Source organism: Temnothorax americanus, unplaced genomic scaffold (assembly GCF_048541705.1).
Source record: "Temnothorax americanus isolate GAGA-0224 unplaced genomic scaffold, ASM4854170v1 Scaffold34, whole genome shotgun sequence".
Taxonomy (NCBI): Eukaryota; Metazoa; Arthropoda; class Insecta; order Hymenoptera; family Formicidae; genus Temnothorax; species Temnothorax americanus.
This window is the reverse complement of record NW_027509485.1, coordinates 1180710-1208313: the sequence shown is the minus strand read 5'-3', so window position 1 is coordinate 1208313 and position 27604 is coordinate 1180710. Positions and strand designations below refer to the sequence as shown.

At 42.2% G+C, this 27604-nt stretch overlaps 1 protein-coding gene across 4 annotated transcripts in view; it reads right to left on the bottom strand.

Moving 5' to 3' along the window:
• LOC143901549 (homeobox protein homothorax-like) overlaps positions 1 to 27604 on the bottom strand; it is a 223422-nt gene continuing 195818 nt past the window's right edge. For 2 of the 4 annotated variants that reach the window (XM_077413971.1, XM_077413973.1), the window contains 2 exons: positions 8680 to 8842; positions 1 to 8210 (listed from right to left, as the gene is read on the bottom strand). In XM_077413971.1, the coding sequence (XP_077270097.1) occupies positions 8682 to 8842 (161 nt within the window). In that variant the 3' untranslated portion in view covers positions 1 to 8210; positions 8680 to 8681. The remainder of the gene's footprint in view (positions 8211 to 8679; positions 8843 to 27604) is intronic. The other 2 variants (XM_077413972.1, XM_077413974.1) reach the window with 2 other exon arrangements.

The window sequence follows — 27604 nt, the reverse complement described above, 5'->3', positions numbered from 1 at the left end:
TACACAAGATGTAGCATTTAATGCTCACGTTTCAAAAAACACTATACAATGGACACTCTCTAACATAGACCACCTTTGACATCGTTCTTCCTTTCATCGTCATCACGTGTTCGATCCGTGAAATTTAATAAAACCGAATCGATCGAGTTCAAGTACACAAATGATCGAATGTGATCTCTCTTTTTTTTTATCTTTCTCTTTCTCTGCGTACCTTGTACCTGTATTTGTCGTATACGGGTGTGGCTATGTATATGATTGTGTGCGTGTATGTGTGTGTGTGTCTGTTACGTGAATCTGAATGCACGTGAATACACGTGTGTACGTAATGTCTCGGTGTGTGTGATGGCTTGAGAGGCTTGTGCCCTTTAGTACAATTACATGTATGCACGTAGTCCCATAATACTTAATACTTTACATCAACGTGCGGTATCCCACTGTTCGATCCCTCCGTTTAAACTTTTGACCGGCGCCTTGCGGAATCTCCACGTTTTCGTTCTTCCACGTTTCCCTTATCGTTTCGTATACGCGAGAGTGTACAATCCGGGCAACGAGCACATCTCCTCCGCTCCTCGCGATAAGCACGTAGAAAGGATTTTCGACTGCCATACATAACTACACCGCAATCACATTTTTTTCACCCTCTACCTCGCACACGTTCCTCTCATTCATTCTCTTCTTCTTTCCTTTTTTCCCCCCTCTTTTATTCGTCTCTCTCTCTCTCTCTCACACACACACACACACACACACACACACACTCACACTCTTCATCCCATCTTTTCGCTCCTCTTGCTATCACAATCGCGTGTAAGTTAATATCGAAGAGCGATACGATTTACAAAGCAGAACACAATTCATATATTTCATTCTTTTTACTTTAATTTATTTGCAGTTTTTTTTTTTCGTTCTCTTATTTAAGGGCATCAATAGGTCGTCAATACGCAAACAGTTGCAAAAATCTGATTCCATACCGATATAATAAAATTTTAGCTTATTATACACATCGTGTCTTCGTCGTATGCGTCACTATTGTATCAGCTTCACAGACCCCCGTTATCGCGATCGATTCGCATCGCTTTTATCGATCATAATAACGATTACCATGATTTTTTTTGCGACAGCGCGATTGGTCATCATTATTATGATCGTCGTCGCAATAGTCGACGTCGTAGCAGTTTAACTATCCATCGTCCGTAATTGTACAATAGTTATACATTGTTTTCATCCCTTGGCTTGCTACTGTTCACGCACGCATTTTCCAAAATTTACATTCAACATATACACATACATACAGGCACACACACAACACGCACATGCATGCAATAACGCATTTACTCTCGTCCTCTCGCATTATTCTCGTCGCTCGTGTGTCGCCGCTCATAAAATCTTTGTTACAATTTACCCTCTAACATGATTATTATTTAGATAGACCTTACTGTTACTTCGTATACATTTTTAAGGCGATGATTCAATCGAGTGAACTCATTTATAAAACGAACAGCCAATATGACGGTCCGCTCGCTCCGTTCTTCGCTCGAATTGTGCCGATACCCGCGCGCGTTCTCGATCGTGCGATCTTCTTTTGGCCGGTATTCATAATCGGATCTTATTTCAAGACTGTCTTTAAGGACGTTCTCCGGCTCCAGTCGTGCTCAACTTGTATTCGTGCTTAAAAAGATGTTTATGTACAAAATATTACATATAATAAACATCTAAAAAATAAGAAGTTAACCTCACGCTTGAGAACTCATGCGGCGTTGCCAAGTAACTGACGCCTCTTCTCTTCTGTCACTCTGAACCGAAACGAAAAATTCATCAAATCGCGTACTTTACACAAGTATTTCTCGAAAATGAGTACCGCAAGGGTATTGACACTTAATTGCATATTATTTCTATTTTTATGGAGCATTATATACTAATTTTTCAAAAAATCTAGAGACAACTTTTTTCACAATTCATTAAAATGTCTCTTTTACAACAGCTCGGAATAGGAATTACATGTTAAAAGTTGAAACTTTGAAACTCAATATCTCGATTTTTAATACCGCAAGAGGTATATTGAAATTTATATACCATCGCATACAAAGCACACCTAAATTAACGTATATTCACAGTTTCAAGAAAATCTAGATAAAATCGATTTTCCGGAGAACATCCTTAAGTAATATCTTAAGGTGCTAATACCGGTCATTTAATTGGTTGGATGGGCAGTCTTAAGACTGCCTTTGACCAAACTTAAGTCGATCTTAAATATAAGATCTGACTATGAATACCGGTTTTTGTCCGTATCTGCCTGCTTCTAAAATTAATTCTGGTTTTCGAGTTTTTCCGCGCATTGTATGCTGTATCAAACTGCGCATTAATTAAATTAATTCCAATAGATTGCATTCCGTGCATCTATATTAATGCGTTAATGTTTACAAACTGAGTTTGTTATTGTATTGACGCATTATGTGACGCTAATATTTACCAGAAAAAATAATTTAACAAAAAAACATTACAAAAATTCAATTACATGTACTTTGAATTATTTTGCAAGATTTGTGTATGTAAATATTTTTACTATAATTTTATTAAACGTCACTCTTCGTTGGAGAAATTAATTGCTCATACATGATCGCATGCATAACTCAACGTATATCGTCGTGCATAGCCAAAGGCAGGTCTCAACAAAATTAAACAATACATCGTTCAACAAATATAATTTATAAAAATACGCCGTTGCCTTTGGCGCTACGCGCGACAGAGAAAATGGTCGGCCGTCACCGATTTAGTAGTTCCTGTGTGATTGTCTCGTTCTCAATAACTATAGATATTTATAGCTTTATCATTATAAATAGTAAATAATATAATATTAATTTTAGTCTTGAGAAGATTGCGTGCGCCGAAATTATACGCGCTATTCTAAAATCGATCCTTGCACATGCGAGAATTAAGTAAAGTGATAAAAAATTGATTAAAATTGATTAAAATTAATTAAAATTGATAAACTAAAAAATGTATAATTAATTAAATAATATTAAAAGCGGTATTCACATAATCTTATATTCAAGATCGTCTTAAGTACGATCTCGAGACGCTGTACACGATCTTGAATATAAAACCGATCTACGAATACCGGTCTAAGAGATCTTCATCGACAGTCTCGCGCGTGTAATCTCGGCGACGTAATCACGCGCAAAGCGTATACAATTTCCGTTCGTCTTATCGTATACTGTTTTCATCCATCGCATGATGATCGCGATTAATTTCCCCGACGAGAAAGTTCGCGCGACTCGCGTCGGAAGGACTCGATGGATTTCAACGGCCAAGGAATCCTTCTCTGCGCTTCGTTCCCTTCGCGGGAGGGGGGGGGAAAGGTCGACGATCGTACGATCGATTGGCGCGCATCTCACGTAGAGGAGCCTGTGCGTTCGCGCGACGCACGTACAATGTAACTTACGAAATTTGAGTAATCCTTCCGATTCAATCAGGACAATAACTATACTGACTTTTCTCGCACCTGAGTCTTTCGGTATACGTGGGTTATCCTTTTTTTTTTTTTTTTTTAGTTTAGTATACTAGAACGCCGATCGCGCGAGGCACAACCGTACAACGCTGACGTCCCTCTTTAGCAGGAAGAATTTTGGATGGTTCGTACAATCTTGAGAATCGCATCTCTCTCTCTCTTTCTCTCGCGCGCGGAATCCTATCCGTCGGAATTATTCCTGAATAAATTTTTTTGAGTGGGATATGTTGTGAGAGGAACACCGATGCGTTGCCGACGCCGCCGCTCGGCTCCCGGCAGGAGCAATTGTGTTAATATTAAAACTTTTATACAAGATTTGCGTGTATGCGAGTGTATTGAAAATATTGATGAAATTTTTGTCTTGCGCTCTTTTTTTTCACCTTCTTCTCGCTCCCTCTTCTTCTCTACTCGTCGTCCTCTCATTTCGCTCGGCCGATCGGAGAGAATGGTACCCCGAATGTTCCATCCTTCCAAACGAACCGCGTCGTGTCTCAATCGTCGAGAGATCAACGAGACACGCGTCCTCGCGTGACGCATGTGACGTTAACGAGGGGCGTTTTTTCTTTTTTTTTATTTTTATTTCGTACCCTTATTCGTCGCGAATCCGCTCTCTCACGTATATATAATCGACGTTTTAATTTCATTTAAAAAAAATTTTTTTCTTTTAATAAACATGCTTTGTCTGGCGCGTATCGCGTTGTAAAGGTCTCTCTCGGAAATTCATTCCCTTCCTTCGAAAAACACTCTTTCCCCTCGCTCCTGTTCCCTCATTCGCATGTTCGCGTTTCTCTCTTTTCCTTATTTTCTATCATCGTTTGCTCGTTAACGTATTTACGTATATCAGGAACGCGCGTGCGGTAAGATTTGTATAGAAATATAAAGATTCCTCAAATATAAATCGTAAACGGGGGAATGAGGGACAAGCGATTGGAAGAGATAAATGTACATTGGAAATTGATTGCATTCTATTTCGTCCTTCGTTCGATTGCGCATTCGGAACTAATATGCTCTCGGACAAAAAAGACAATTTTAACAAAGGCGTATGACGAATCGTACGGAGTAACGAAAATATCGGAATGTTGGACTCGACGACGAAAAACGAGCGCATGGGAGGGTAAAGAGATCGCGACAAAGATCGAAAGCAAAAAGATGAATTTTTGCTCGAATTCGCAAATGGCCGTTAACAATGATCACGAGTGAATGTATGTAGATGCATAAAGGAACATGTAAATATGGGAAAAGTGATATCGTGATGATACAACTAGAATCTTCATCGATCCCAGTTTAAAAAGGGGAATATTGACGTAATTACAGAAGCACGCTCATATGTACGAGCATCTCGATGATCACCTTTTGTTTGCTTTCGCACGAATAATGGGCTACTTTGGCGCCATACACCCGTCAATCAAATGAATATGCGATTTATAAAAAAATATTGCGAAGGAAACAGGGCTAATTAAGAGTCATTGGCTGTTCTCGATGCGAAAGATTTATTCAATCATTAATTAGTTCGAACGTCTCGGTCTTTGTCTAGACCATCTTCAGCATATGATAAAATGTATAGCAAATTAATCGACGAACAGTAATCATCTTACGAATGAGGAGGAATATCTATAAGTCTCCTATGGATTCCAAATAATAGCAACAGGCACATTGTCTATCATATACATAAGACGTAGAGACAAGCGGATTCTCGATTCGAATTCATCGCTAATTAGAACTGCTGCATTTCTCGAGTCAGTCATCAAGAATAATCTCGTTATTATTTTCTAATATTACAATATATTTATTACGATTGAGTAATATTGAAAAGAATATAATTTGCCCAGTTAAATTTCTTATAAAGACAAAAGTAGACAATGTCTCTTATAACACAGTTATTATGGATTGCTGTTTTCGAGATTTTAATCTCAGATTATCACTCCCACACATTTTACATAAGATATATTTAGGATTCAACAACATCTCCATCCTTTGTGGCGGGAATCCATAGGAGACTTATAGATATTCCTCGTCATTCGTAAGATGTTCGTCGATTAATTTGCCATACATTTTATCATATGCTGAAGATGGTCTGAACAAAGACCGAGACGTTCGAACTAATTAATGATTGAATAAATCTTTCGCATCGAGAACAGCGAATGGCTCTTAATTAGCCCTGTTTCCTTCACGATTGGATTTCCAACAGAGCCTCTACTCAACGATATAAAAAATATTGTTTTATCAGGGTTCCAAATTCCCGTTGATCACTTCAACTAATCGAGATCCATTTCTTCAAGAATTCGAGAAAACTTTTTATTAGTTATAAATTCGATGTAGATCGTATTTTCACGGTCACGAGTCTTTTTGAAAATTTCGATAAACCATTATGTAATAATGACTGTTACTTGAGTTGGGTTTTTTCGTGATCATCAAAGAGCCGTTGAGCACAGCGCTGTACGGAAATGACAATGTCGAACAAAAACGGGGAAAGAAATAATAAATAGAGACTCACTGACGTGAATCTTTGACGCTGCAAAAGCTAAATACAAATGCGTGCATTTTCGAGCCGTAACAGAACGTTGCATAACGCTAGTGCATAATAGGTACGCAAAGTTCCATTATTTTCAATATCGGCCATTCATTTGTCAGGTCAATCCCTGTCTTTCTTTCCTGCTTGTTTCGCGTGCACTCACCTTCTTCGACATCTACATTTTCGCAGAATCTCGTTGAAAATGAAAGAAGAAAATAACGACGAAAACGAATTGTTCTTCGCGATCCATTGTCCGATTCTTTGTTTCCTCACTCTCCCTTTTTCCGTAGCAAAAAAAACCAAGGCAAGTCAACGCGTGCTCGCAGAACGATTCTCCCAATCGAATTTCGCCCACTCCCTCATCTTATTTTCACACAATTGAATTAACTATTTATACAGAATATATTATAATAAAAGCTGCGGTGTGTACCTCCGTTTAATTATTCTTATATGATCGTGGGAGAGTATGTTCTGTGTACAAGTACAGAGGTGTGTCTGTATATATGCCTGTGTCTTTTCACGAAGCTGAGAGAATGTATAGATGTATGTATGTACGTGTCTGTGTATGTATGTCACTTACGATGGAGCGGCGGTTGGATTGGGTTGGGATTTTAGAGGGTAGGATTCTCTTAGAGGGATATTGCTGCGTCATCGAATGCACGACAAAGAGCGCCAATCTTCTCTCTTCTCTCGCTCTCTCATTCTCTCACTCTCTCACTCTCTCACTCTCTCGCTCTCGCTCACTCTCTCGCTCTCACTTTCGCTCTCTCTCTCTCTCTCTCTCTCTCTCTCTCTCTCTCTCTCTCTCTCTCTCTCTCTCTCTCTCTCTCTCTCTCTCTCTCTCTCTCTTTCTCTTTCTTTTTCATTGATATCTATGTTTTTTTTTTTATTTATATCTAAAATCCCTCAGTACGTTTATTCGTGTATTCTCTCACTCGCGCCACTCGCATCTCCCGCTCTCCTCTCTCGATTTGCGCGGAAATTTTCTTGTGTCTAGTACGCGTCGGCAATATACGATAATCGTCCCAGTCCAACTACAACGCTCGACTTATATTACAACCGGGGCCACACGTTTTTTTTTACTCTCCGTTATGTATATGTATATATCTATATATATATATATGTATATATATTTATTCATATATATGTATATATATATAATATATTTTTCCATTAATTTTAGTAAATTCATTTATAATTAATAACTGTACAAATTTTAATGTTTCCTATATATATATGCAATTGAATGGTCGACGCTCGAGTCCGGCACACGCGTCGATGTCATTCGACCTAATTCTCCGCCGCATTTGCGTCCGTTTACTTTTATATACCTTTAAACATCTCCCGTGCCATCTAATAATTTTCTTTCTCTTTTCATCTCTCCTCTGTGTGTCTTGCTATTTATATTTATTTATAATATATATATGTATACATACATATATATATATACTGCTTCGTATTTTTTTTTTCTTCGTATGTCTCTCGTACTCTCTTTCTTGTAACCTCTCTTGCGTCGTCTGTGCACTTGAACATATTCTATATTCCGTGCGAGCACCGGGTGTATTTGCCTCTTCTTTTTAATGTACATGCCCGCTAAAATTGCCTATATATCACTTATATTTCATTAATATATCTCGATCGCGACCGTATTAAAATTTAACATTTAAATTCTTCAATCACTACAATATTACACCGCAATATTTGTACAAAGAACAATCACATGAATTTCTTCGCGGCCGCGTCACTCTCGAGACCAAGCCGCGGCTTCATTCCCCTTCGTGTCCTTTCTTTCCTCGCGTCGCCTTCCGCAGCCACTTCGCTCCGTCCTTCTTCCTTCGACAATTCCGCGATCTTCCTCTCGTCGGCCTCTCGCGGCGTTTCATCTGCTTTGTCCTTTCTCTCGGAGACGGGAACCACTTCGCTCCTTCGTCCTTCTCTTCCCTCGTGTCTTTTTCCTCATTAACCAAGCACCCAAACGTCCACGCATTTCGTCGTGCGGCGTAGCAAGAAATCATCGGGACTACCATGGTGATCGTCCTGGAGGTCACGATTCATCGTTGTCCTCCGATTCTGATCTACGCCAGCTGGAGCACGATAGGTCCGTCACGCTTTTCGTGTCGCTAGAACCGTCGTTTCGCCATCCAATCCACTTTGCAAGTACTCCTGAAACATCCGAGGTTGACGATCCTCAGTCTAACGCGAAGACATTATTTCAACATTAAAATTAAAATATGTAAAACATTTCTATTTTATTCATAACTTTATCTCAATGTGTGTTTTTCTTTATAAAATCTCTCTCTTTCTTACTCTGAGATCTCTCACATAAATATAATGTATAAATGATTGCTTGTATTAGCTGCTATTTTTAAATAAATTAAATAAGATAATTGAGATGCTCAGTGTTAGAACAGTCGCAAATCGAGCAAAACATCTGAATTGTCGTAAACAACCCCAGACTTTCAGAGTAGAAGTTTGACAAGATTTGATTATATATAACTCCTTCCCATAAAAATTTCCATTTATAATGAAATGAATTTGGAAGCTTTGGCCATTGTAATGAGATGAAACAAACATATGGGCTAATTCATAAAGACATATACATTGTAATCCGATGTGGAATTGATGAAAGTGATAATCGGAATATCAGTGTAACACAACAAACCTTTATAAGTGATGTCCGTAGTATTCTGGGTAATGGTACTGATTGTGAAAGGTAGGATCGCCGGGCGGTCGGTGCATCATGCTGGCCTGTCCGTCCATCATGTAGCCCATCGTCGCATCCGGACTGTATGCCCCGCTCGGTCCTGCGGACAATGGTGGAAACACTACACATTACTACGGTTAGATCTCTGTTCCGTAATTGGCAGGCGGGTACTGGACAAGCTCGCCGTGACCCCTCCCAAAGTTCTCGAGGAACTCGAGACCTCGATGCCCACTCGATACTCAGTCTCCTCATCTCAAAGAGGTGGGATGAGGGAGATCGAGAGGAACACGTATCCAGGGGGAGCACGGCGAGCTGTGTGATGCGATTCACCAAAGTCACGATCACGTCTCTGATAATTTCAGAAACTTATATCGTAAGCTCATAATGTTCTCAGCTTTCTCAGCGAATTCGTTTGACTCGTATTTTTGTTTGGCATATTGCAGAAAGAAAAAGTAATACAAATTAACTTCTTCTGATATCATTTTTTGATAAAAGTGCTAACAACTCAAAAACATTAAACAATAAGAATATATCTTTGTAACATAAAATATATAAAACTTAGTAGTAATATTAATTATGATATAATGACGTTCATAATTTGCTCGTGACATTGATGATATCGATATGTGTGGTGTATGTGTTTGTGTGCCTGTATATTGTATACATGTGTATGTGTGTATGTATAGTCTTTTACGAATGTGTGCCTTTTTATTAATATTAATATTTTATTAATTATTGATTAAAAGCTTCTTGATATTCTCGCAATTATAATTTTCTTTTTATAATCGGTAACATCAATAATGCATCTAGTCGTTGGCAACAGTCAATGTGAATAAATTGCTGCGGTTTTCGTGATTGCTAATGAGCGTCATGAACGAGGAAAGACTGATTCGACCGCGCGCAAATAACCGATCACCATTAATTTCAGGAAAATATCGAACGTATCAAGTGCAGCTGAGAATTCAATCTCGCCCCGAGCATTTCGATGCAACGTGACGACAGCTTCTTCTCCTCTGTCCTAAGCGGTAATGGAGCCTCGGAATCCATGGGAGACTCCCCTAGTTTTAATGTCGGTATCTTAATGTATATTGCCACGATAAATCAAGGGCACTGATTGCGTCCTACCCTCTACCGCCGCAGTGAACGCTCAACCGAAGCTGACGACACGAGCGAGATGAAGACAGAGAGAATGAGACGCCGGGATAAACGAGTGTCGCTGAGATCCGCGACACTCCGGGGTCCGACTGCCATTGTGAAATACTTCACTAAGCTTTTCATATGCTAAAATTTCCCTTCCTCAACTCGTATCCCTCGATATTACATGTAGTTTGTCACTATAGACTTATCCAGTTATCGAGACTTATCTACTTCCATACATTAACTGCGTGTAATCTTAAAACGATATATCGCAGATATATCATGCATATTGATGGAAACGAAAAAGACCGTACTGTAATATTTCATTCTAGGATCTAACACATCGTCATAAGACGCGTCGATATCACTATCTTGGGTATATTTAACGTTGATAAGAAACTGGTTTCCACGTGTCGCCAGGCATAATTACGGGCTTTGCTAATTAAGCCATCGGTTCCGGAAGGTCGCGGAAAAGAACGCCAATTAAGACTCGCTCGCGTTGTGACTACTACAGGGACATATACACGAGGCCGATCGACGCGAGAGGGGGTCTAGTATATCGCGGTTTCTCACGGTTCGCTGGATTTTCCATCAGCGATTTGTCAAAAAGCAGGAAGCCCGCAATCTCGCTTCCTCCCTTCCTCCCTCGCACGCCGTACCCCGTCGCCTTTTTCTTCATCTTCTCGTCTCGCCGACGAGTTCTTCTGCCTCGCGAAATACGTCGCCACTGCACCGTTTCAAACGAACTCTCCGCGCTTTATACTTTGCTAGCGACCAAATCGTAAATCACAATTATTGCGAGCGTCCCCCTTCGTTCGAGCTCTGTCTCTTTCTTCGGTTTCCTTAGGAGTGTTTTTCAACTGTGCGCGCAACGCTCTTCGATATAGCTAGTGCTCCCCGTTTCCTCCTTGTTTCTTCGGCAAGTACGATCATACTATAGATCCAACTACATCGGTAACGCGAGACACTCAGGGTGACGTGAATGTTTTCGCGGCGATTCAAAGCTACTCCAAAAACGCGGAAATATATATTTATCAAAGTATTACTCGAAGTTTTACAAAAACTATATTTTGTTACGTAAAAAAATATTAATTCTCTTTGCATCGAAATTTAAAAATTTCATAATCATCTTAAATTATAAGGATTATAGGGATGTAAAGGAAAAATAGAGTAATTGAACAGCTTTTATAAAATAAATCATGCGACAATGCTGCAAAATTTCCAATTCGTAGTAAAAAGATTGAATTACCGTTCTGAATGAAAAAAAATCGCGGACAAGAGATTTATTCGATATCGTCTAATGTCTCGCTTCGACAACCTGGATCTCTCCGACTTGCAATTCGTGTAAAGCGTAACGGCGTCAATTTGCCTTCCATTTCTCAGCTGTAGGAAAGTCAAAAGGTTATTACCGATTTCGCAACGGCAGCGCGAGAGATCTAGACGCCGCCGCTCCCGCGCGGTGAAAATGTCTTGCACGGCATGCCGCGTCTCGCGATGTGGTATACGCCACGTGGAATGTAGCCTCGTATTATAGCCACCACGATATTCCGCTAACGAGGGATGCGCGCTTGTAGTGTGATTAAACCGCGCTATAACGCAGCGGGGCGTCCTGGGATAGCAGAGACGAGCCACAATATGGGAAATTAAGGGGAATCGCTCTTCTCTCTTTGCAGCGATGCAACGTCGACGGGAGAGGCTACGAGGAGAGAGACCCGATTGGGGAAAGGCTGAGGGGAGAACGGAGGGGCAACCTGGTGGTGTACCCGCGAGGATTCTTCTCGCAAAGCCGTCCCTTTCTATGCCCGCAAATTAAAAGTCGTTAAGACTCGTGGCGATGCGCAGCAAAGTGTCTTGGAACAAAATGCGATTAGGTGTGATTTAGATCAGATCAATTATTCGCGCGATAGGAAAGTTTCTCGCGTGGCGATACAAACGCTAGATAACGATGTATTAATATCAACCATGTGAGATTATATTAAATCTTAGTGAAAAATAAAATTTGATATATAAATTTAATTTTGTTTAAATGATTTAAATATAATTTTTATGTTCTCATATTTTATGATAAATAACAAATTGCTATTGTGAGTGTATAATGTTTAGACGTGCAATATTTAAATATTAAAAAATGATGTAAATAATAATTCTCCGATTATATATATAACCGATCGAGTCTCATACCTATAGTAATAAAAGAAATCTACGTCGGATTTATCCAGAAATAAAATCGGAATCTATAAAAGCGTCCCGGGAATTTCCTGGTGAATAAATCACGAGTCGCATTGCGGAGGATCAAAGATGAAGATCGCGTACTCGGATCCACTATATGAAACCTTTGAGCTATCGCCTCGTTACGCTTTAATTAACAAAGGCGAATTATCGCCGGCTATTATCGCCGTCTTAATGGCCGTTCTTACGGCGTCGGGAATCCTCGCGCGGCTCTTCAGAGTCATCCGGGGAATTCGTTGATTCTCCGACGGAGGCCGGAATACCGCAGGACGAGGAACATTATTTCTGTCCCGGGCTAAGCCAAAGTAGAGGGTCAATTCGATGAGGTTAGAGCCCGACGGTGCAACGAGACCACGACGATAGGAAAAACGCCGCATGGCGTAATGCAATAAAGTTCCCCCGGTCGAGGTCGGTTCGCCGCTTGTATTTCGGTATCGTGTAAATCCACAAAGCTATATACCCATACCAGCCCCCTGGCATCCGTCCCCGGCTGTCGTCACACGAAATCCGTTGCCCAGGAAGCCGGTATGCTTCCCGGGCTCTATCCCGTGACTGGTAATTTACTTAGGCGAATTCGCTGCGGGATCGTAGGAAATGAAGCGGCCGTGTGTGCGTATGTGTGTTAATCGTTACTCGGCTAAATCGCTAGAAAAATGTTCCGTTCGCGGTGAAAATGGATCTTCACCGCTTCGGTAATGGCTGGACGTAAGATGAAAACGCGTGTGAGTACGTTTTGTTTCGTTCTCGTTTAGGTTTATAGCCGTAAAATTTAATTACGGCTACAGAATTATATAGATATATTTAAAAAAGGGGGAAAAAACGATCTTCTAAGTGAGATATAAAGTAACAGGAATTTTATTTTTTAACTAACCACGAAGCAAAATTAATCGAATTCTGGCGGCAATCAAACGAGAAGCAATAGTTTGAATATTTCCTCAGAATATTTCCTCATTAAAGGACACTATCTTTGTAACCGAATAAAATTTATTATCGACTCATTAACTTGCCGCCGTGGCGACCGATGGCAAAAGAGCCCTGGAATTGCCTCAAGGTGGATCTAATTAAACTTTCGCGACACAGACTCGCTCGAAGTGGTGGAATGTCGAAGTTCGGCCGCGAAACGGAACTGCTTCCTTCAAAATAGGAGAAGAAAATAAGTTAGAAGCTTATAAGGATGAACTACTTTACAAGAAGATATGTTTTCACGGTCTTTCAGCATCGTTGAACGAAAATTTATATTAAAGTCTGAAAAGTTTCTAATAAAGACTTTCTAATATTATTTAAGTGTGTGATGTCAGAATATTATATACCACAGTTTGAACTTCACCCAGTATGATCGGTCGGAAAATAATAAAATTTACATGAAAATTACGTCGATATTTACATTTGGCGGCGAAGAAGCTAGTTCGCTCGTAGGAATTTTACAAATATAGCTAACCATCCTCGTCAACAAATTCGGTCGCGGAACACGCGAACAACATTAGTAGTAACTTATGGTTGCGGCCTGGCTGAATGCCTGGCCTACGTTCGTAGCGGTAGGCGGAGGATCGGAGCTGAAGGGTACAGAGGCGTGTAAGGTGGTCGGACTCTCCGGCTGCCACCGATGCTCGCTAGATGAGCGAGGAATCCTTACGGAGGTTAGTGGGTGGTGTTCTCCAACTTAGTTGGCGGCGACACGCCGAGTGTTCACGCCGAGTTTCCGTCCGGAGTTCCATCGGAGTTCAAGTCGAGTTCTCCTCCTCGCCGGAGGTTTCCTGGGTTCGATATAACCCGACCTAACGTTACCGACAGAGTTTCCAGGAGGGACGCTTTCGCGAAGGAGGGTACTAAAACCGCGAACGGAGGCGAGAGAACGAGAGAGAGAGAGAGAGAGAGAGAGAGAGAGAGAGAGAGAGAGAGAGAGAGAGAGAGAGAAGGGGGGGCAAAGTGGCAAGGATGCTTGCGAGGAAGAGAGCGAGGGAAACCATGATAGATATGAGCAGTCTAAGTAACAACCATCAGTTTCCGGAGTTCACCGTGGCCGAGTGCAGTAACGAACTTCCACTCAAGATTTAAAGGAAGCACCCAAGTTCCATCTCATCCCCGACGACCCGCTCGGAATTGACAACTTAATTAGCGACCAAGCAAGGAGCGCTAAGTGCTCGACGAAAAGGTCCACGAAGAAGTACTTCGAAGCTGCGGCGTACCGGGGCAAAGGATTAGCCGGTTAAACCGGGTCGGACAAATTGTTGGGTTTCACTTTCGCAAGGCTCCGTCTGACAACTCGTAACGCCTTACGAATATTCATTTCGTAACGCTTATTAATTCAATTACACCTAATTATGATTCGATCAGATATTCTCGGTTAAATGTTCTTTGTGTTACGTGCGCTATCGTATTTTCTGATAGATCCTGTTAAGCTAAAATATGTAAAATGCATACATTTTACTGATAAAATACACATATGGTACGATAATATCGTCAAAACCTTCGAGGAGATATCTTTAAATAGTCTAAATCTTATATATTTATCAGTAAAGAAAAATCACGAACACGAACCTCTTGTATAATTTATGAACTGGTAATGCAATACCATGTAAGTTAGTAAAATAAATGATAACCTCGAGTATATCGAGAGAAAGTTTACGCAATAGTATATGTAATGCAGTTCAAAACGTATAAGTAAAAGAAGTAGTTAATAATATGGGAAATAAATGGAATAAAATTTCTTTATATATGCACATAACAAAACAAAATAAAAAGTATTTAAATTTTAATAATAGAAAGAATGTTCCCAATATTCTTGACATTCATCTTATCCTTATAATTACGTTCGGATGCGAAGAAGACAGATATTCATCCTATTATTCTAATGACATTTCTCGGAACAGAAGCACGCAACGTGTCCGGAAATTTCGAATGTTTCTCGTGTAGTGTAGAATGAGAAAACGTTGGTCGACATCGTCGTGAAAACACTTGTACAGGAGGGCAACAATAGCCTTCGAGAATCAAACTACCTCTTAGACGAGCCAGTCGACGAAAGAAGGAATGAGGAAGAAGAGACGTGAAACATCGTCGGTAGTTAACAGTGACGTTAGAAGAATCCAAGAGAATTTCGCCTTTCTCTCTGTATATATTTTTCCGCGATCGACTTAGAGCTCGAGCCCCCATATTTCGCGACTGCAGAATTCCGGCGGCTACCGACGGGACCGCAACGATGACGATCGGAAGAAGACGACGAAGAAGAAGCGATAGGGCAGGCGGAAGGACGATTCGCCAAGCGGAAGTCGGAAATGTGCTCCGGAACCTTCAACAATCCCTCGATGAAACTATTGGTCATCCGCGACGCAATACCGGATACGCCGGATCTAATAACTCATCCGCCCTGCTGCTGCCTGATCTCCTATTCCCGTTCCCCTCCCTCTCCTGTATCTCCCTTTATCTCTCTCTCTATCTCTCTTTCTCTCTCTTTCTCTCTCTCTCTCTATCTCTTATATATACCATCCACGCTTCGTCTGTATCTTTTTCTGTATAAGCTCTCTTTACGGGCTCTCTCTTTTTCTCTTTGCCGAGCGTTCCTCCTCGCTTCCACGCATTGTTCATTTCGACAGTGATTGTAGATAATGTCGTCGAGTTGGAAAATAATATCGGTGTCGCGGCGTCGTTGTATTGTGACGTAGTAACAATGTATCTGCCGATTCGGCGGCGCTACCATTGTCGAGACGTGATCGTAAATGCTATGATTAAAACGATAATGGCAACAATTGCGGAAATCGTTTGGCATTGTTGCGCATCGCTTATTCGGATTTGCGTCGCATTGTCGAAGCGCGTGCTGTAATTTACATTGTATATTTCTGACGCTGTATCCGTGCACCGATGTCAAATATAATAATAGTGACGCGGTACAATAATAGTAATAACGCATACAATTATAAAGTACAAAACATGATATATCGCTTAAACACCTGGGTTTGCGTGGAAAACTGGATTTTATAACTATGGTATTGATGTATATGTATATAATATTTATACTTTATATACGCGATGATAAAACATTTTACAAAGAGCAAATACTGTATGGATTGCAACTAACAATAAGTACAATTATAACTACAAAATGATTTATCTCATCCTATATATTGTATTAATATCAAATGACAAACTTGTATTCATTTTCGCATGCACGATAGTTAGAGCGCCAACATATGTTACCGCTGTATAGTGGAGTAAAATTAACCTTGTCAATTCAGTCAATGTTGGGCTGCCCGCTGTCAGTACAATGTCTACCGCAATGAAATCTAAAACGGCGTTGCTGACGCAAATCCACCGACGGAGGGGCCAATCTTGACGCGCCTGTCCGAATCCCACAGTTTTGTTCAACGCGTTCAACTCTCTCACCCTCTCCTCGGGGGTGAGCCGGGGCGATGTGATATACGACGCGACGTAATTGCAGGAATTTAATCAATCAGAGATATATCCTGTCGCGGAGGTAAAAGGCACCCGGAGTAACCTCGGCAAGCCGAGTTAAGCCCGCCAGGAGTTCTCATTTAAGATAAACCCGGCGGGGCCTGCGAAGGAGCGAACGAGAGTAAAAAGGGAACGAAATCACCACCGCCGACGTTGTCGTTGTCCTCGCCTCGGTTAGATGATAAAACGGTAGGACTACTATCCTAGATTCCGTACTATCTCTCCACGACTACTTCTCCAACTTTTATCCCTCTCGTCCTTCCAGCTCCTCAACGTCTTCGTTCTCATTCCTCTGGCTGGTATACACTTCGCGAATCGCACGAAAACTCGCCCCCTTTTACCCTTTCCACTTATCCGCGCGCACACAGACGCGGATGCGTCGTGTACGTACGTGAGAACACTCGCGCACTACGCTCGCCAGGGTTCCTCTACCATCCTCCCGCGACCCTCTCTGATATATAGCCCTTCGGAGGTCGATGACTTCCGCTATTTTTCTTCCGCTGTCTCCAGCAAGCAACTTCCCTTTCCTAACGTCCAACCCCCGCGCGCGCGCCTGGCCGTTTCGGTTCTTTCCAACGTTCTCTATACTCGTTCTACTCGAATATCCACTAACCGTGCGCGGACATCGATCGGCCCAGCTGCCGCGCTATGAAGCCCGAGCATATCTCATCCGCGGAACATTCGGAGAACGTTGGCAACGAAAATCAACGGGAGATCCCCCGCGTACGACCAAAATCTCGCTCGCGCTAATGTCGGTTGCATGATACGCTGAATAGCAAAATTCACTCGTATGTAAAATTCACTCCGCGATCCCGCGTTTTCTTTTTGTCGAATAAGAATCATTCACGATCATAAAATTTACAAAAACTTCGTAAAATACAAAAAATAGTAGGAAAGTTTAATTTCAAACGGAGAACAAAGACTAATTCGCGGTAATTGTCGCAACAGCTATTTGGAGAATGACCAACGATCGAAAGCATCGTGCAATAATGCGGCCTGTCCGAAAAGGCTCCGAAATTGAAAACAAACTGCGGCATCGGGGCGAATATTGTGCGCCAGTGCAGTTCTGAAAACAGTGCAAACGAGTCGTGCCGAAGAGTGGTTGGTAATGAATACATAAATCACGATTATTGCGAGCTCTTTTTCTCGCGCGAGATGTTGGTCGATAGGTCGGGAAGAGGCAAAGAAGAGAACGCGGAACGTACGAAGCGATGAGGAGAAAGCAAAGAAGCTATTGCATTTATGGATGATCGTCCTTGTGACAAGCCGAAATTAATTTGCTCTACTCTTCGGGGTTCGCGGTGGCGTTGGCATATTTTAACCCAGTTCTTTAGCTTCGGCCCTTCTTCTATGGCGCGCACCCACACCACCACCGCGAATTGACATAAATTTCTGTCAGCGATGCAGCGTGCGGTATCGCGATTCGCTAAATTCATCTGGTCTTCCCGATAAAACCTAATGAGTGCTCGCGGCTGACTGGCTCTTTAGTTGACGCGATAAATAATTAATGACCGACGATACACCGAGGGAGAAAATGTTTCTCGCACTGTCCATAAACCGTTTATTAATATTTATAAGGTTACGAAGCGTAAGAACGGCAGCATGGAAGTATATATTATCGCATCTTATATGGCATGCATAATATTTAGATATTTTAATTAACCCATACTGGCTATAAATTATGATGATTGGGCTACTATGTTGCAAACTACTATACTAAACTACGAAATACATTATATATAATCGTATCTCTGAGATTTTATACTCATAAAAAAACACATACTAATTTCTACAGTTTGTGCGAATGTTGTGATAAAAAAATTTTTCCCCCCCCAAAAAAAATATATATATATATATTTTGTATATAAATTTTAAAGCGTTGTAAAATCGCTAATAAATCGTCCTAGGAACTGTAATTGCGACAGTGATAAAAGCGAACAGCAGATAACAATACGACGCAATCATTAAAATTTAATATAAAACTATTAAATTCGCACCTGTCTCCACCGCTTTAACGAGGCAGCGCGTCGAGCATCGGGCGCGCCATTGTAGCCCAAAGTCTGATCTCCGTGGATTATAGGAACTATTCTTAACCGTGTCAATAAACCGAGGTTATGAGAGCCACAAACGTCGGAAGTGTATCTCCTTACGACAGGCATAAATAAGCTCCGACGGTGGTGGCTGGCTGGTCGTTTAAATGTCGCGCGGAGGGAACTCCGTCCGTTCCGTTTCTTCTGAATGTGCAATATAATCCGCCCGGCTGAGTAACGATTCTCGTCCGGCTTTTTCCAGGTCACAGGTATAAGGATCGATCTCGAGATCGATATCACACGATCTAATTACTTAGCGTGCCATTTCTTAATAGAACTCCGGCCAACTCCGACCGGCTCCGAGTGGAGATGAAATGCACTTTGCAGACAACTTTATTTCACGGCGCGCGGGCGCGGAACCGCCGACCGATGGGCGATAATAATGCATAATAGCTTAATAGCTAAATAGCCAGTCAGCCTCGTCAATATATTCCGCCTGCGCGGAACTTCCTATCCGTTCTTAAGCGCGCTACTCTGAACGAAGAGTAGCCTCCTATGAGTTAAAAACGCTCCGACGCGATGCGCATTTTATATAACGTCCTTTATCAAGCTTGTAACAGCCGCAACCGGTGTGGCTGCGTTCGATTGAATAGTCCATCAGCATCGTTAGTGCATTGCGCCTCGCAATCTCGCTTTTGTTGCATCGCGCGATTGATTACCACACTGTACGTTCTCACGCATTTCACGCATGTTTATAACGCATGTCGAGTTAATGGAAAGTGAAGTCTCTCAAATGAATTTGCTATTTAATTTAATACACTTTTTAAGCATTTTTAATTCTAAACGGTTTTGCTAGAGCGTTTTTTTATTATCAATTCAATTACAAATTCCAATCAGTTTTTATTGTTCGTCTCGGCGACGATCGCGTATCTAAACGTGAGAGATAAAATATAACTTACGAACGACTTAATTTCGGAAGATCGTAGTGTGCCATTCGTATATACGAACAACTTGAAATCGATATGCTTTTGGTAAAACTACAGGCCAGCACAAGCATCAATGTTTTCATGACGATACGAATCTTTTTCCTCTTTCGCGTATGATGCTGAAGCGGCGAGTCAGCCAGGTTTCTTCCTGATCGCCATTACCGCGGTAAAGCCTTGACGGCGAAAGTGGTCTAGGGGGCAAACGGTCAACGAGACTGGAGATGAGATAGAACAGGCCATTATGGCTACGCCGATAAGATAGAGCCACCCTTCGTGCTACGGCTGGAAGCTCCAGCCTTCTGGGTATGACTTGATACACCGGACGCGATCCACGCCATGAAAAATCTCGTTGGCGGAGTGGAAAGCGTATATGAAACAGAGAGAAGGAGAGAGAGAGAGAGAGGGAAAGAGAGAGGTTTGAAGAGCAAGGGAGAAAGGCCGTTGTCCAGCGCCCTCGAGAGAGAACTCGGACCTTATCTTTTCATACCGATCGTGACCGTCCAAGACTTCATTTCCGTGTCCGAGCGATTCCCGCCCTCGTGCCAATTTATATATATACCTATGCGTAACGAAATGGACCCTAGCTCGTTTACATAGAATGGATCAAAGTTCGGCAGTTAGGGGAGGCGACTGCGAGTTATTGTTACATTCGGCCGAGTATTAACGGCGCACGGCTACTGCCGGCAGTTTCTGGCGCTCTGTAATTACGCGAGTGCGATGGGTTCCACTAAGGGCCATTGTTGCTATTTTGTAATTGATCTCCTGATCACAATATATACTAATACTTCGACTCCGTTGGATTAGCAGCGAATTACTCTGAAGAGAAAACGAGTCTCTCTAAACGGATGAAATTATTACATTTAAAATTATATATGCACGCCTTTACGTGACAGTATAATGCCGACATTCCAACATGTTATTTTCATATGAATAACGCATAACAATATTATAAGTGCTTATATCGGTTTTACTACCGACGATGTTTCCTCATTTGCAATGAAAAGAATTTGATAGGGCTTCCATCGGCGCTCCTTTATGCATCGAGCTCAACGAAACGTTGATACGAACGGAACGCAATTTCCTCCGTTAAGCCCGACAGTGTCCCGGTTATGTTCTCCCCACGGTGCTGTACGGTAGCAAATAATAACATTTCTATAAGTCGGTCGTTTGTATTCGACTGGCGCGCATGAACCCCATTTCAATTAACGTATGATCTATGTCGTATGAGGACCCGCTCCGGCACCTTTCAAACGTAGGGCAGTATAATGTGCGGGGGATCGGCTCTCTAAGTAACTCTATATCACGTCTACGTGACGCGAAACGTAGAAAAAAAAGAACTTGGCGACGGTCGATAGGGACACAACGAGGGAAGAAATCGTCTCTACTTGGACCATTCGATCGATCTCGTCCATTCCGCTCTTCCTTTTAGCTCAGACTTTCCCTCGATTATTCCTCGCTAAAGTATGGTCGCGAGTTTATGTTTAAATGGATTAATCGGAGCGATAAATCAGATTTGGCCGTGAAGTTAATTGTTTATAACAACGGAAGAGAGTATAAAATTTATCACTTAGATCATAAATTTTACACTTGCCATATGCATAAATAACAATCGCTCGATCTGATCGGTTTAATAAAAATTATACATCTGTATGAAAAGATAGACACAATTTTCGAAAAGTTTTGGAAGGTAGCGAAAAATTCCGTAAAAAAAATTCGTACAAATAAGCGACGCGATAAAACCGATCGCCCATTTCGGCGGAACCAAATGGGATCTGTCGAAATCGAACGCGTTCGATTTCGACGCATCAGCGTCAGTGCGCCATCGAGCAGTCCATGTCGACGCCTCCGGTGACATTTTAGGGAATCCGCCGTACAATTTCTCTCGATTCTCGACCCCAGAACATCCATTTTATTTAGCGCGCCCGGGTCCACGGGGGACGTTAAACTCGACGGCGGGAGCATTCTCTTTTTCTTCGTCGGCCGATATCCCATCAGTGCCAGCAGGAACGTTTACAGCGGGCTGGTGTTCAGCTTCGTAAAATCCACCATCCTCCCCCCCTTCTCGCTCTCTTTCTCGCTCCTTCAAGCGGGGGTTGAAGCTGTATACGGAGTGTTGAGGCGAAAAGGGGGAAGAGAGGACGACGGAAACAGAGAGATCGTCGATGTGCGAGGATAGACGGAGAAAGGTGGAGGGTGGACTGTCTGGACCCACCCCGAGATGGACACAGAGAATCGCCATTACAAATTGACAACCTTGATTGATGGCCCTCGCGGAAGGGACGACGCCGGGCCGATCCGGTGGTTGAGCAGAGGAGGAAGGATCACGACGAACGGCGAAGAAGGGAGCGTTAAGGGGAATCGGGGGTTGAAAAAGACCGGACTAAGGGGGTTGGAGCGCAGCCTCGACGTGAGGAAAGTGGGGATAGCGGCCAAGTGAGATGGAGTGGACGCGCTATATGTTGGTTTGGTCTGGCCCAGCTCGTTCCGGAGGTTCTGCTCCAAGGGATCTTTGGCAGCCAGATAGCGCGCTCCGCAAACCAACACAGTTATATCCGTCGGAACGGGCGAAAACGGGACGACGAGGAAAAAGAGAGAGAGAGAGAGAGAAAGAACGAAGGGACCGAGCGACGTTATCGAAACCGAGGCTCTCGACGAGTGCGTGACGAATGGTCTGCGTCGACTAGATCCGCAGAATAGGATTCGTTCTTGCGCCATACATTGGGCACACAATATTCGATATGCGTCTCAAACTACTTTGTACGATGAAAGTATTTTGACGTACACGTGAATTTATCAGGCTTTTTAATTCATCAGGCAACCGACATGATCATAATATTTTTAATGTACTGAATATACTAACTGATTCACTATATTTATATACTCATACCCGAAAAAATTGCGTAAAAAAGAAGCTTATGTAATAACTGAGCTTGGAGAATAACTTATTGGTCGTAAGTTATAATCCGCCGATCTATGGTGGAGCAAGAAGACGAAACGATTGTCGTAAATGACAATCAAGCTTCTGTGAAAACGGCCGACAAGAAGAGGTATCAAACACAGCAAGTAAGACAAGGTAACCTGACAGCGGAGAAACGACAAAAAAAAGACGAGACAACGCGAAGGGGACTACTCGTGTTGATCTATGACTTCTCGCGTGTCATCCTGACCTCCGACTCGACCGGCAGAATGCAACGAATAATAAGCAAAACCGACAATTAAGATATCGTCGATGGACACGTCGCAACTGCTTTCCTCGAAGATTCTCTCATACAACTGATGCAAACGCCGGCTCATAAAGCCGCCAAACGGACGAAGGAGTTGAGTGCGCCTGGATGAGCGATGTTTATTGAGATTATAGCGGAGGCAATTCGTGGGAAGTCGTTTATTGCCGAGAAAGAAGAGGAGGAGGAGGAGGACGACGACGAGGAGGATGACGGCGAGTCTCGTATATATACTCGGAAAGAGTAATTACCGCGCGAGAAACAAGCCGCGACAGAAATCGGTGAATAGATCGGTCATCGTTGCGGCCACCAGTCTTTCATCGGTGGCGACTGGAGACGTATAACGGCCACGCTGAGCGATTAACCGTTCGCGTCGTAATTGGATATTTTATGTCGACTACAAAGGGAAACCGCTTCGTTAATCGTATCGCTGTTTAATTACGCATGTCACCGTGTCAAATATTGAGTCGAGCCTCGATATAGCATGGATTAAAGTATTGAATTCTAATACTACTCCAATCACGTTAATCAAATCTCTCAAATTTTATTCGATGCACGTACACAAAAAGCAATATGTATATATCCACTCCAATAATTAATAAAACCGGATGTAGTATAATTCGGTAAAATGGAGGTACACTTAATTCGGCAACGGTCATCTCCACAAGACAGGAAAAAACTCGACAAATATACCTCAGTCGTATCGTTGCCATGGAGGTGGCAGACACCTTTTATCGCGGTATCGTCACGAAATGCACCGTACGGTCGCAGCTTTACGGTACTTCGGTGCCGCTGTTACGTTTTTACTGCGTCGTTCTGGCAGCACGTGAGGGAACGACGATTCTACCGGTGTTACCAGCGCTGTAACTATATACAGCCTTGACGTTAGACAGTGTCTGTACATGGTATGGTACGTCGGAGTACTGCCAGAAAGAAACCAAGTGCAGTTCATTTCAGTAAATGTCCGCGGATTAAAGTTATTACCGAGAGAATGCGGAATCAATTTGAGAGAGTAACGTTGCTTCTCTCTCGTACATTGCAATTAAACCTTTTTCTCACACGTAACCATTAGACATTTGCATTTCCTTTATCAGTAGCTACCTTTTACTAGCAAACGCTTTTTTCTTCTCAATTGACGATTACAGTAGCTGTTAATTTTTATTTATACTTACTTCATATTTGATTAAATTCATCGTATACGTTTCACCGCAAGAAAGAGATACATAATTAATTATATGTCATTAGTAAACAGGAAAGAGACGCTATTACACTTGACATGATCTCGCATGTCGGATAACAAATGTCCACGTAAAGGCAAATTACACGCGGAACTTCGTCAATCAAACTATCGTTATTTTCATTGCGAGACAGCGATAATGATACATCGCGCTGTACCGTATTTTTTCTATTGTATTCTCAAGATTGTATAACCGAGTGTACCTTTCCTATCCTAACCACGTGTGACACGGTTCTCTCCAAGCATATAAACCTAATAAAATCTCGCAAGAGGGATACACGGCGGCAGCTTGTACGTCGTAAAACGATGCGCCACCGGTTTATAGTTTATAGTTCGAGTGCCTACGCGCGGCGGTCTTGTATGATTGAATGGGGGAGGATTTAAAAGGGATCACGCGCTTTTATGAGCGGTATTAAGAACGATGGCGTTAGAAACACCACGCGCAAAGGTTTACTGTCCGCGTTACGTACGTGCGCGCGCCCGACTAATTTTACACTAATTTCGGCGAGCCGTTCTTTCACTGTCGGATAAAGGATAACCGTAATCCATTCGAGCACAATCGCTATATATAGTAGAACTTTAGGGAAGCTTGCTGGGGAAAGCCGTGTATAATTATACCTCTTGACGACACGTTAATGCCGTCAAATTTATTCTATTTCTAAATGCAGGGTAAAGAAGACTAACGATGCGTAAAGGCGTTAACTTCAAGTATAAACCGGTTCTTAGTCTCACACACCTACACAGAAAAATTGTACGATACTGTATACGCATAAAGTAATACTGTAAGATTTGTTAGGAATATAGCTTTTACGAATACTGCGATTATCAAAAATTGTTACTCGTAACGCCCCAACGATATATTTTTCATTAATATTAAAATATCGGTATGAGAGTTGCGATGAGCATCGCAGACGATGGTGCACTTTATATGTTTACCAGAATATCAAGCAACTCGCGCAACCCACGTATGTCGAGGCAAGAAAACGCATTCTCCGCAGAACGCAGATACGGATCTGTGATCGTTAAGGCGAACGGGATGAATCGTAAACTTACCGATCGCGCGATGGCTTCCGCAGCCGTTATCGGCGATAAGCGGGGAATTCCGCGTGCGCGCACGCACGCATTGTGTAACGCGCGAAACGCGGGTTAGTGCGCGCTCGTGCGCGGGAATGCATCTCTCATCTCGGAATAATAACAATGCCCCGCGGGCCGCGAAGTCAATGTGGAGCAGCTGGGATCCACGTAATGAAAGTATGATTGATGATCCGACCGACGCGCATCATTAGCTCGATACGGAGGAGCGAACCGAGAAGGATATGCATGCCTGCAAGTCTCGACAAGTCGTGCACGGTCGTCGTCGTCGTCGTCTCAAGACGCATTCTGAATTAACGTGACTCCGTCCTAATATACGATCCTTCGTGAGGCTCGCGTAAGAAAAGTTACGTGCACGATTCGAGAATACGTGTGGACAGACAGCAATATGCTCATGGGATTTCTGCGTAATTAATGGATGAGAAAAAAACAAGAAATTTGATAAGTAAAAAAAAATGTTTTAATATTACGTTAAGAAGTATACATTTTGTTATATCTCTGTACACTGTTGGAAAATTTGTGTTAAATATATAACATAAATCACATGTCCCAAACGGTTCACTCAAATTTTTGTGCTAATTTAACATAATATGAATGTGTTAAATAATAACACCGATATTATGTTAAAATATTTCAACGGAAAGGAAATGTAATTCCTATGTAACTTTTATGTTGAAGTTAAGATTGTAAGATAAAATCAACACTCTTTTTCTGTAAATTTTAATACATTTAATAAATATGTTCAAATTGTGTGTTACTTTAACATATTTTTTAAATTATTTTAATAATTTTACATTTTAAATTTGTCAAGTTCAATTAACATAACATGTTAAATCTACACATGTATGTGTTGATTATTTTACACAAAAATTTTAACAAGGACCTTTTTTAACAAAACTAAAAAAATTTTCCAATAGTATCTTTTACATAGATGTGCTAATGCATTTTGATTTGCTAAATATGCGCATTGAAATTTGATTATCGCTTTTAAGAATACTCAACATTACAAATTAAAAAGCTTCGATAAAAATTCAGAGAAATTTACGTTTACTGACCGATAAGATTAAATAATTCGAGAGTGTTTTGATCGATGGTGTAAAACGTAGTCGTTCAAAAGGAGGAATAACAATTTCAGCATTGCTACCGACAGATCACGGGGGACTAGGAGCATTTGAAAGATACATTTATCTCACTTCCGTTGGAACAAAATCTGCCCTGGGGCCTAATGCTTCGGCTATTAAGCTTTAATGGACTGCTGATCGTCGATGGAGAGCAGGATAGGAGCAGGCGGAGTGGGATACAGGCCGAGTCTCCGAGGAATTGGAAAAATGGTCGGAGCCGCGAACTTGGTGGACCTTCACGACGTCTCTCTTTCTCTCTCTCTCTCTCTCTCTCTCTCTCTTTCTTTCTCGCCATTTCCATCCATAAAAATATCTCCGCGCGTCATTCTCTGGCCGCAATAATCGAGCGGGACGTGAGGCAGCGGCGGGACGCCCTCGCGTAGCTCCATCGATTTCAATCGCGCGCAAAAGGTATATGCTCTTTCTAGCGAAACTGGTTTGCCAGTCGGAGAGCAGGCGAGAAAACGGAGCTAGGCGATGGCACCGGCGACGCGGCTGGCGGAAGGGCTGGAAAGGTCGTGGATTGCCTGTTTGCGGCACGATGGAACTGTGATCAGGATTGACTCGGGATGATAATCTGGCGTACACGGGTTTCCACTTTACCCGATGCGAACGACGACGTTCAGGTCGCCGGGCTCTCGCTCTCTCCTCGTCCCTCGATACCCGCGAGCCTCACACCCCCCCGTCATTTCCCTCGCGAATATCCCTTTAGCTATCGCTCGAATTCGCTTGGTGACTTGGTGACGCGTATGCGCGACAATTATCAATGTCGTTGACTCAAAACAAAGAAAACGTTGCTCGATAGCGTGAATAAATTTATTATTCCCGTGCGCATATGATTAATTCAATGAGAAAGCTTAATAAAACAAAACTTCTGGAATTTGGTCGAGAGAACATTTTTGATTGTCAGCGAAAATCTCGTGGAGTAATTAGCATCATCATGGGTATCAGTTCACGCAGGTCACAACATTGATAATACGCTCACGCGAATTTGAATGAAATCTGGAGAACATAAAGACGTTTATGATACTCACAGAGAAGATTCTCATAAAGACACTCGAACGTTCAGTGCACTTATGCACGATACGTTAAAAAAATATACGGAAGCAGGCTGCGGCAATCATTTGCAGAAGCCCGCGAGAAGCGTGTGCGTCAACTTGAGGGAAAAAAAGAAAGAGAGAGAGAGAGAGAGAGAAGTACGAAAAAAAAGAGAACGATTCCTTGCTATCCCGGAGAGCGCGTTTCGTGGATACGTATGGCGGATAAAGCGCCCCTAAAGCCCAGTTTCGACAGAGCAAACAACCCGTAACTCAGTGAGTGTTTATGAGGGGGCCAGTCGTAAAAATACGAGGCGAATCGGACTCTCTCTCTCTCTCTCTCTCTC